General features: G+C 35.8%; 1 protein-coding gene across 2 annotated transcripts; it reads left to right on the top strand.

The window, feature by feature from the left end:
* The first annotated feature begins 242 nt into the window (after positions 1-242).
* On the top strand, positions 243-11,983 carry rad21b (RAD21 cohesin complex component b). 2 transcript variants are annotated; one of them, XM_051872451.1, is made up of 14 exons: positions 243-401; positions 3,103-3,290; positions 4,195-4,324; positions 4,407-4,506; positions 4,590-4,696; positions 5,334-5,543; positions 5,627-5,752; positions 5,834-5,962; positions 7,524-7,747; positions 7,964-8,117; positions 9,362-9,507; positions 9,599-9,763; positions 10,746-10,829; positions 10,921-11,983. In XM_051872451.1, the coding sequence occupies exons 2-14, from the start codon at positions 3,147-3,149 to the stop codon at positions 11,110-11,112; spliced, it is 1,911 nt and encodes a 636-aa protein (XP_051728411.1). In that variant the 5' UTR covers positions 243-401; positions 3,103-3,146; the 3' UTR covers positions 11,113-11,983. The 2 variants fall into 2 exon arrangements, with proteins under 2 accessions (XP_051728411.1, XP_051728410.1); XM_051872450.1 differs by having other exon boundaries at positions 244-401; positions 5,831-5,962.
* The last annotated feature ends 9 nt before the right edge of the window (positions 11,984-11,992 follow it).

Genomic DNA, 11,992 nt, shown 5'->3' with positions numbered 1-11,992 from the left:
TTCTATAATCATAATTCCCACTGTTATTAACGTAAAAATAGCAACTTGTTCTTCCTGAGAAAATTGTGCCTTATTAAATATAGAGCCCATTGCCAGAGCATGGACTCTAACGTTAGCTCAACCCAAATTACACAAATTAATGAAAGCCTAATTCATAGAAAAATAAAAGAGTCATTAATTTGTATTCTCTGTAATATTCATTCTCAGTTACTATGTACATGAACTGTGTTTTTCTGTCATTCATGCAGTAGAAACATCCAGCTCGTTTTATATGAAGCTCGCGGCGGGAGGGGGCGTCGCCATTTTGTTTGTTTTAGTGAAACCCTACGGTGGGAGGAGGGTGAGAAAGGTACCCTAGATACGGTTGCTAAATACGGAAAGCTACGATAGGAACGTTCCGCGTAAGTACTTTCGGCGAAAACATAACTGAAAATGCATTTAAGTGCATGCGTTGGAATCATCACCATTAGTTTTCGTCATGAAACTTGCTAGAAAATCCCATTCTCCCTCCCTACACCAGTGACAAGTGACAGACGCTGTACAGCATCAGCTCTTTATGTTATCACAAAATATGTCTTAACGCTAAATGACAATGTGAAGAATGCGTTTGACGCCTTTGCGCATGCAATGCACGAGCAAAATCCGCACATGGCACGAGCCGCAGCACAAATTCCAGGCAGATGTTGATCTCGCGACAGCAGACCGTTAGCTTGTTAGCTCTTCTTTTAGCCGCAGCCTTTAAAAACAGTTGTCCTTCGTGTTACATTATTAACGCTCATTAATTTTAACATACATTTCGTAGAATATTACAGCCCAGAAACAAAGCCATTAAGAGTTTAAATAATAAAAGTGCAGGGTGCGCATCACACAGGCCCCGCCATCACTTACAGTCACACGCCCATCTCTGTACTGATGGGGAGATAATTCTTTTATTTCAAAAAATAAAAACTATATAAATATCAATGAATACGTGTACTTTCACCTTAGTACAGTTCTTGCATCAAATATTCAAGTAGTACATCATTAGGATCATTACACTCCTAAAATGTAAACTATAATATCACCAAATGGTTTTGTTTACATTTTTGATAAACAACAAAACAAGGCAAGCAGTCTCTTAAATAACTAGCAACTTATACTAACTTTGTTGGGTAAGTTACTCTAAAAAAGTAATTCATTACTAGCTACTAATTACATCTTCAACAGTGTAGTTAGATTACTAATTACTCTCTCTAAAAAGTATTACTTATTGCTAATTACTTTATAAATCCTATATCAACCTCGACCAGTTCAGACATAAACTGGCTCTTTTCTTTCAAATAAACAATATACAATTGCATAAATTATTCTTGAACTGACCGATTTAAAGAGAGAAAGTTACACTGTAAAGATACATTTTAAAATTAGACGTTAAATTTTGATGCTAAATACGAAAAGCTATGATAGGACCGTTCCGCGTAAGTACTTTCAGCGAAAACATAACTAAAAATGCATTTAAGTGCATGCGTTGGAATCATCACTGTGATTCCATATACACTACCGGTCAAAAGTTTGGAAACATTATTATTTTTAATGTTTTTGAATGAAGTCTCTTATGCTCATTAAGGCTATATTTATTTTATAATAAACACAGAAAAAACTATAATATTGTGAAATATTATTACAATTTAAAATTATGTTTTTCTATTTTAATATACTTCAAAATATAATTTATTTCTGTGATGCAAAGCTGAATTGTCAGCATCATTACTCCAGTCTTCAGTGTCACATGATCCTTCAGAAATCATTGTAATATGATGATTTATTATCAATGTTGGAAACAGTTGTGCTGCTTAATATTATTTTATAACCTGTGATACTTTTTCAGGATTCTTTGATGAATAAAAAGTTAAAAAATATCAGCATTTATTTAAAATAGAAATCTTTTGTAACAATATACACTACTGTTCAAAAGTTTGGGGTCAGTAATTCTTTTTCTTTCTTTTTTTTTTTAAATAAATTAATACTTTTATTCAGCACGGATATGTTAAATTGATAAAAAGTGATAGAAAAGATTTATATTGTTAGAAAAGATTTATATTTTGAATAAATGCTGTTCTTTTTAACCTTTTATTCATCAATGAATCCTGAAAAAGTATCACAGGTTATAAAATAATATTAAGCAGCACAACTGTTTCCAACATTGATAATAAATCATCATATTAGAGTGATTTCTGAAGGATCATGTGACACTGAAGACTGGAGTAATGATGCTGACAATTCAGCTTTCCATCACAGAAATAAATTGTATTTTAAAGTATATTAAAATAGAAAACCATAATTTTAAATTGTAATAATATTTTACTATATTATTGTTTTTTCTGTATTTATTATGAAATAAATGCAGCCTTAATGAGCATAAGAGACTTCGTTCAAAAACATTAAAAATAGTAATGTTTCCAAACTTTTGACTGGTAGTGTACATATATATATATATATATATATATATACAGTCATAAGGGTAAAGGGTAATTTAAATTTTTTTATATACATTTTTTATATATTTATGGTAGGAAATTAACAAAATATCTTCATGGAACATGATCTTTTCTTAATATCCTAATGATTTTTGGCATAAAAGAAAAAAAGATAATTTTGACCCATACAGTGTATTGTTGGCTATTGCTACAAATATACCCGTGCGACTTATGACTGGTTTTGTGGTCCAGGGTCATATATATATATATATATTATATAGAATTTTTCTAGATAATATATTCTAGTCTATACAGTATTTAATGCAATTACATCAGAAGTAACTGTGATTAAAGTACAGAAAAATAAAGAGTAATCCTTACTTTACTTTTACAACAGAAAAAATCTGACCATCAGTCCAGCACAACCTCAAACAAACAGCAATGTTTTGATACCGCCACAGTATTTACACATTTCAAAGGGCATCAAACTATATATGGCTTGGTTAAAGTTATCTCTGCATATTATGCTGAGACAGAGGAAAGTTTTAACATAAAAAATTACACATATCCCCTTTAGGAGCAATCAAATCAGTAATTAATTATGATGTAGTGTTATACCTAACACCAGTGCCATTTTATTCTGCAGGTTCAGCGTCCCCCTCCACCTCAGTGTGAGAAGGTGCAGGGACGATGTTCTACGCCCACTTTGTCCTCAGCAAACGTGGGCCGCTGGCCAAAATCTGGTTGGCGGCCCACTGGGATAAGAAGCTGACCAAAGCACATGTGTTTGAGTGCAATCTGGAGAGCAGCGTAGAGAGCATCATCTCTCCAAAGGTTAATGGTTTCTCTTGAAATCACACTGTTTAGGTTTTTTGTGGATTCCATTTTTGTTCTGTGTTGTTTCGAAATGTATTTCAGACCTATTTAGAGTAATATTACTGGTGAGTTTTTAGTCCTAAGACCCAACCACATTTGAGGTGTGACTGGGTATGTTTACATGCACAAATTTTCATTCAGAATTTTGCAGATTCTGAAAGTTCTGTTAATATGAACCCTAAATGCATGCATGTAATGCGATGCACATATTCATTTACATGTGCATTATTATTATGTGTGTTCAGGACTAAACTTCATAGTGCCCAGTCAGCACGTTCAGCACTGCGATAATGTCACTGGAGCTACAATGAGTATAGATGCCTTGATAACATCTAAAAAAAAACTGACTGACCATGTCAGAAGAGCTTTTTTAGCAAAAATTTAGTAAATATTCAGTCTCATCCAATGACCAGACATTATATGCAAAATATATGCAAGTTCGTATGATGTAAACATACACATCAAAGGTATTTTTGAATCTGAATCCGAGAAAATAGTCAGATTCCTGTGTTTACATGCTTAATTTTTTTCCTGTTGATCTGATTATTTCAAGTCTTCAACCATTCCTTTCAATTCGATCAAAATTTCATTCGGATCGATTAAAGTGTTTACATGAAGGCTTTTCAGCGCAATTGAGACATAAATCCAATTATAAACAGATTATTTGGGTGCAAGTAAACGTTGCTACTGTCATCTCTGTTTAGAGCAAACTGTGAAATCTCTTTAAGTAATGTTCACAGACTTTTACTCATAAATCAAAAACCGTTCTAAAATCACATTAGAAATTCCCTCTGGGATGCTTGCAAATTGATATCATGACCGAGCAACTCCATTTACTTCTAATATGTGCTTAATTTGATAGGTAAAAATGGCTCTCCGTACATCTGGTCACTTACTCCTGGGCGTGGTGAGGATCTACCACAGAAAAGCCAAGTACCTGCTGGCAGACTGCAATGAGGCTTTTATTAAGATTAAAATGGCTTTTCGCCCAGGTAAAGTTGTGTCTGGAGTACATAAGAAGTTGATCCTGTTGCACTGCAAGAGATATAATATATTGTGTATTGTTTGACACAGGTGTGGTCGACCTGCCTGAGGAGAACCGTGAAGCTGCCTACAACGCCATTACATTACCCGAGGAATTTCATGACTTCGATCAGCCTCTTCCGGACTTGGAGTAAGTGCAACTTTAACTTCTTGATATCAACTGTAGTAGTTGCCGTCAGTGTTGACCCTTCTTCCCTGTGTTGTGGATTGTAGCGACATTGACGTTGCTCAACAGTTCACCCTGAATCAGTCCCGTGTGGAGGAGATCACCATGCGAGAGGAAGTGGGAAACCTCAGTCTACTGCAAGAGAATGATTTTGGTATGGCATAAAAAGCATCCTCTTTACTCACATGCTTGTTGTGGATCAAAGCTGTTTGTATTATTCATACTGCTTATTTAGTATTATTTTTGAATAATTTAAAGGGGTCCTATTCTGCTTTTTTACAACTTTCTTTAGTGTGTAATGTGGCTGTTTGAGCATGAAAAAGTTCTGCAAAGTCCCTCCAGCGGGAGTTATTCTCTATATCAGTGTCACTGTTTCTGAACTCCCTGAAACTCCTCAATTGTAGTCTTGAGTTTTCTTCCTGGACTGAACACGTCACAGTATTCCTCATTTAAATAATTCCCACCCAAGACATATGCAAAATAGTTTGTTGAAACTCACAGTTATGGTAAGGGGCGGGACATTTCCCAAACATGCTCGAAGCGCTTGACCAATCACAACACACTGGTCAGCCGACCAATCAGAGCACAGTGCTCTTTTCGGAAGGAGGGGACAGGAACTAAACAGTGAAAAATAATGTTTTTTGAACATTCAAGCATGAAAACGTATTCTAGTAGAGCCCAAAAACAAAACCAAGACTTTAAAAAAAGGGTATAATAGGTCCCCTTTAAACTGATTATGCACCCACATTGCACTCAACCTCAAACCAAAGCCAACACATTTTCCTCAACAGCTGATTTTGGGATGGATGACCGAGAGATGATGCGAGAGGAAGGTGCATTTGAAGTGGACATCATCCACGGGGCGTCCGCATCTAACCTGCTGCTGGAGTCAGAGTCAAGTAGCGTACAGATGGCCGACAAGCCCAATCACCTAGAGTACGACCAGTACAAGGACGACTTTGGAGACAACCCTATGGAGAGCACAGAGGGAGGCATGCTGGGTAAGAGAGTCATCCATAAGCACAAAGCTGCATTTAAAAGCATCCGTTGAGACTGAGAGACTGGCTGCTTGCTGTACTTACAGTGGACAAGCTTCTCAGCAACGAGGATGGAGGTGGTATTTTTGACGACCCTCCTGCCATCTCTGAGGGTGTGATGATGCCCCAAGACCACGGTGGAGATGATGATGATGATTTTGACAACCTTTCACGTAAGAAAGCATATGATATAATTAACATCTATATTACATGTTTGCATAATAATAGAAATGTTGTATTTTGTCCAATAGCAGCAGGAGGTCCAGACAGTCCTGATTCTGGTCCTGTTGAGCAGCTGCCCACCATGACAGACCAGACTGAACAGACCACCCTAGTCCATAATGAGGAGGAGGCTTTTGCTTTGGAGCCCATTGACATCACAGGTCAGCCAGAACAGATAAATAGTAGTGCAGTAATACAGGGCTCAACCACCACGATGTCTTGCGTTCACTGATCATATAGTTTCTGCTGATTTAAATATGTCATCAAGGTAAAGTTATGTAGCTGACTGACATGAACTACATTTTGTAGGGATGTAACGATGCACTCATGTCATGATTCGATACATATCTCACAAAACAATATTATTGCGATACTTCAAGACATATGGTAAAAGGCTAACAAAAAATTAACTATTGATTAAAATGCTAAATTTGGTATTACATTGGGGGTGGAAATTAATAGGCTTGGACTTGCTGCTGGTAACCCAATGCATAGGACAATGTTGATAGCAAAATAAAAATATTCATGATCCTGAAGCTGAAAATACAGAAAAAATATGAATATGCTTGCACTCTGTCATTGATTAGATAATGTAGGCCACTTTTTACTGGTGACACAAGACATTTGGCATTATCAGGGACCCACAAATATTCCCACATTGCATTATTATACATTATATTCAACATTATATATAGTAGTTTAATGTAGTACTGACACTAAAACTCTGTAAACATGAATTTTTTCTCACACAGTAATTTTTTATTTTGGGTGAACTATACACGATACATATCGTCACTATCCACGATACGGTATTGTATTGAAATATATTGTGACACCCCTAACATTTTATAAAAAAATTATAAACAAGTTTTTTTGTGTAGTATATTATTTTATATTCGTATATTATCAATATTCCATATAACATTATAAATATATACATTTAATAATATTGTTTATATTTTCTAATTATTAAATTAATTAAATTTAATTATGATTATTCAATTATATTTAAAATGATAATGCCATTCATTTCGAACAAATGTATGTTGATGAATTTTTAGCTGTTGTGGAGTTATTTTGTAGTTATTTGTATATTTTTATAGCTGTACAATTTGCTATTTAACCTTTGCTATTTTGTTGTCTTTTTTTTTTAATAATGTTTCTGACATATAATTTCTTGATAAAAATTAAATGTAAATGTATGTAATTGTTTATTAAAGGGACATTTTTCATTTTTCCACTCAAAAATGAAAATTATGTAATAATTTACTCACTCTCATGTTGTTCCAAACATGTTCTTTCTTCTGTGGAACATAAAAGAAGAAATTTTGAAGAATGTTGGTAACCAAACAGTTGGTTCCCATTGACTTCCATTGTATTTTTTCATATAATGGATGTCAGTGGGAACCGAAAACAGTTTGGATTCCAACTTATCTCCTTTTAAGTTCCACAGAAGAAAGAAAATCATACAGGTTTAGAACAGCATGAGGGTGAGTAAATAATGACAGAATTTTCATAGAATTTTTCCTATCCCTTTAACAAAAACAAAACAATTTATTAGGTTTTTAATGTACAATACTCTATAGTGAGCTTGTGAAACAATAAAAAAAAAAAAAGTTAGTTACTTAACAGCATTTTGTGCCAATGCACCTGAAGTTCTCTTGCAAACAAAATGTAATCATCTTAGATGCCTTTCATCATACCATACTCTTATATTACCAGTGAAAGAAACCAAAGCAAAAAGAAAGAGGAAGCTGATTGTGGACAGTGTGAAGGAGCTGGACAGTAAGACCATCCGTGCCCAGCTGAGCGACTACTCTGACATTGTCACCACTCTGGATCTGGCTCCCCCTACCAAGAAGCTGATGATGTGGAAGGAAACAGGAGGAGTGGAGAAGCTGTTTTCTCTGCCAGCTCAGCCCCTCTGGAACAGCAGACTGCTCAAGGTCAGGACAGATCCCTGGAACAAGCTGTGAGACATTAATACAGGCTTTAGTGCAACAAAATACATAAGTAGCCTCGGATATGTCAGTTTCTGGCACTATTTCGCTCATTATTATACACAGAAATCAACTTATTTGGACAGGTTTTTGTAGTCTTGCCATTAAACAGTGTAGCTACACAATGAATTGCTGCAAAAAGAACTGTACCCCTCTTTGCAGATGTTCACACGCTGCCTGACCCCTCTGGTGCCCGATGAACTGAGGAAGAGGAGGAAGGGTGGAGAAGCAGACAGCTTGGACGAGTTCCTCAAAGACCTGGAGAACCCTGAGGTTCCTCGAGAAGAGGCCTTGTCTCAGCAAAGAGACATCATTGGTAAGATAGGCTGACTCACCAGAGCTGCACAATTTATTGTTAAAAGATTGCGATCTTGATTCAAACACCCATGTGATCATATTCCTAAATGACAACGATTCGGCTAGATGTCTATTTGACAAGCAAACATTCAGATCTGCATTCTGAGCCAGAGAGAGCAGTTGTCATGTATAGTTAGGAAACAGTCTTTTCAACCACACAGTATTATTATTTCTGTGTTACAGTAATTCAATGTACCAGGATAAAAGTTTATAGTTCGGATATATACACTGATGTCTACGATAGTGATCAAAATAGAGTTAATCACCTTTTGAAAGTAACTTGATGCTTCAAATAAATATTGTATCAATTGTTAACAATTGTAACATTGTTATACCAGTGATGTGACTTTAAAAAAAAGTATTTGTCTTTGAATCATTCATTCAAGATATTCGTTCAAAATCGCTGATTCATCCAGTAATGAAACAAGTGAAGTCTTTATGAGTGAGTCACTGAATCATTCATTTCATTTTATAAAAAATTAATTCAAATTAATTAAATATTTTAATATAGACTGCAGCAATTAACACTTTGTCAGAACCTCTAGTAAATTACATGTTTATTTATTTATTACATTTAGAATCTAGGGAGAATCATGATTTCTATTTAAAAAATGGAAAAGGAAAAAGGAATGGTTTTGATTCCCAATTTATCCAGAATTGTGCAGCTCTACTAACTACTAATTGGATCATAAGGCACGTGATACCATGATAACCTGACTGTAAATCCAACTGTAACTGATAGACGGTTATTTTGATGCTTTGAGATACACTAATGTTCAAACGTTCGGGAACAATAAGATTCTTTTGAACGTTCTATTCATCAAAGAATCCTGAAAAAAAAGTATCACAGTTTCCACACAAATATTAAGCAGCACAACTGTTTTCAACATTGATAATAATCAGAAATGTTTCTTGAGCAGCAAATCAGCAAATTAAAATGATTTCTGAATGATCATGTGACACTGAAGACTGCAGTAATGATGCTGAAAATTCAGCTTTGACCACAGGAATAAATTACATTTTACAATATAATCAAATAAAAAACAGTTATCTCAAATTGTAATAATATTTCACAATATTATTGTTTTTACTGTATTTTTGATCAAATAAATGCAAGCTTGTTTCAAGAACTTTTACTAACCCTAAACTTTTGAACAGTAGTTCACTAGTTTGTGACTAATACCCGTGTTTGGCTTCTTGCAGATCAGACCATCTTGGAGGAGCCCAGTGTTCTGCAGGCTTCAGCCATGGAGGGCAGTCGCACGACCCTCGATGAATCAGTCATGCCTCCTCCATCTGGACACCGCGGACAAAAGCGCAAAGCTCAGGACGCAGAGCCTGCCTTACCTGTGAGATTTTGAATCGCAGGTTTTCAGTGTGGCCTTTTGACCCCACTGTATGTGGTTTTCTAATTCTGTGCTCTCACCTATTTTCCTACAGATGCTCGAGGATGATCGTTCCTCCATTGTTTCCACGCGGCACGTGAACATGCAGCAGGTGGACCTTCCCCCTGAGGAGCCAACCAGCATCTCACAGCTCATCCCTGAGCTCGACCTAATAGGAGAGAAGAGCAAAGAGAAGAAGGATGATGAGGAGGAAGACGAGGTGAGGAGGCTTTAACAGCCACAAATCAAGGAGTTAAAAGAGGAAAAACTGATATTATTCTTATTTTTTTTAATAAGAAAACCTGTTTAGTACAACCAAACATTCTGCAGTCGCTAGTTCACTTCAGAATTAAAATTTCCTGATAATTTACTCACCCCCATGTCATCCAAGTTGTTCATGTCTTTCTTTCTTCAGTCGAAAAGAAATTAAGGTTTTTGAGGAAAACATTCCAGGATTTTTCTCCATATAGTGGACTTCAACAGGGACCAACGGGTTGAAGGTCCAAATTGCAGCTTCAAAGAGCTCTACATGATCCCAGACGAGGAATAAGGGACTTATCTAGTGAAATAGTATCTAGTCATTTTCTAAAAAAAAATAAAAAATTATATACTTTTTAACCACAAATGCTCGTCTTGCAATAGCTCTGCTATGCACCACGCATTACGTAATCACGTTAGAAAGGTCACGCGTGACGTAGGCAGAAAAGTTACAAAGTCCCTCCAGCGGGAGTTATTCTCTATATTAGCATGCACTGCTTCTGAAATCCCTGAAACGCCTCCATTGTAGTCTTGAGTTTTCTTCCGGGAAGGAACAGGTCATAATATTCCTCATTTAAATAATTCCCAGAATAAAGGGGCGGGGCCTGGTTGAGTTAGTTAGTAGTGTGATGAAACTGGCGGTTATGGTAAGGGGCGGGACATTTCCCAAACACGCTCGAAGCGGTTGACCAATCACAACACATTGGTCCAACCGACCAATCAGAGCACATTGTGCTTTCAGAAGGAGGGGCTTCATAGAGACAGGAACTAAACAGAGCGTTACTGACAGACTGGGAAGAGAGGAGCTGCAACAATGGAGAATATGTGGAAAAAATAAGGTGTTTTTTGAATATTTAAGCATGAAAACCTATTCTAGTAGAGCCCAAAAACAAAATCAAGACTTTGTAAAAGGTTCCCTTTAAATCTGAACTTTTGTTTAAAAGGAGGAAGAAGGTCAGAGCGGGGACCAGGATCAGGAAGAGAGGAGGTGGAACAAGAGAACGCAGCAGATGCTGCACGGTTTACAGGTTTGGCAGAACTTAAACATTCAGTTTAATAAGAAGCATAAACTGATTTTATATCAATAAATACCCTTTTTATTCCTCTTGCGTTCTACAGAGAGTCATTGCTAAGACTGGAGCAGAATCGATCAGCTTGCTGGAACTGTGCAGAAACAACAACAAGAAACAAGCAGCTGCGAAGTTCTACAGCTTTCTGGTGCTAAAGAAACAGCAGGCAGTGGAGCTCAGGCAGGACGAGCCCTACAGCGACATCATCGCCACCCCTGGCCCCAGATTTCACATCATATAGACTCTTAAAGCTCAACACTGGCAGATTGTATTCTTTTTAATGGTTTTGTTTGTATATGATGTGTTATGTATATCTGTGCATGTGCATTTTAATGCATACTACATGTGCTCTCTGTCTTACATGCGAAAAAAGACTTTTATAATGTTGAAAAAGTGCTTCTTATAGCAACTTGCAAAGGCTTTGAGCCTTCAGTTGGTTTTCTTTAATCATGTTTTCAGATGCTTTTATTTAATGAGTCTTATTGTTTTGCATGCTTAGAATTACATGTTGACATGCAACATAATTGTTTACTTTCATGAAAGTGTTTTCGTTGTTGTTTAAACTTAAAAGAGTAACATTTTAGCTGCTCCAAAGATAAAAAATTAAAAGTTAATAGTTTTTATGTTTAGAAAAAAATACAATGAAAGTGTATTTTGATTTTCAGAAAGCTACTACAGTAACAGTACTACTTCCTTAAAGTCTCTCTGAGCTTCAGTGTTGTGAGCATTCACCCAAAAGCAGCTGTAGTTTTGCTTGTCAGCCAGACAAATGTTATATATTGGTTATTATTTTATTGGATAAAATAATGTGCCATTTGTTGTAAAGATAAATTTTGTAATTGTGCAAGCACTTTTTAAAGCAGTCTCACACTTTGGTTTTATCGATGTTAGACTCTGTTTTGTATGTCACAGTAATTAAACACTATCTGTTACAGTGCAGTACAGTCCTTTATTTAAATGCCTTGTTTTATTCATATTGGTATAAAAACAATTCAAAATAATGTTGATAACAGGTTATATTATTATAATCTTACACATCACGTAATTTGCCTGTAGCCCTGGCTTGGTACTACCGTGTTGCGTAATTTTTGTAATAAACAGTAATTAATTAATCTTTTTGT

Source organism: Ctenopharyngodon idella, chromosome 19 (genome assembly GCF_019924925.1).
Source record: "Ctenopharyngodon idella isolate HZGC_01 chromosome 19, HZGC01, whole genome shotgun sequence".
NCBI lineage: Eukaryota > Metazoa > Chordata > Actinopteri > Cypriniformes > Xenocyprididae > Ctenopharyngodon > Ctenopharyngodon idella.
The sequence above is the reverse complement of the archived record's forward strand: the minus strand, read 5'-3'. Positions and strand labels throughout refer to the sequence as shown.

Coding starts and splice junctions, on each gene's coding strand:
- rad21b (XM_051872450.1), top strand. CDS start 3,147: ATGTTCTACGCCCACTTTGTCCTCAGCAAACGTGGGCCGCTGGCCAAA. Junction 5,544..5,626: donor CACAGAGGGAGGCATGCTGG/GTAAGAGAGTCA, acceptor CTGTACTTACAG/TGGACAAGCTTCTCAGCAAC. Junction 5,753..5,830: donor TGATTTTGACAACCTTTCAC/GTAAGAAAGCAT, acceptor TTTGTCCAATAG/CAGCAGGAGGTCCAGACAGT.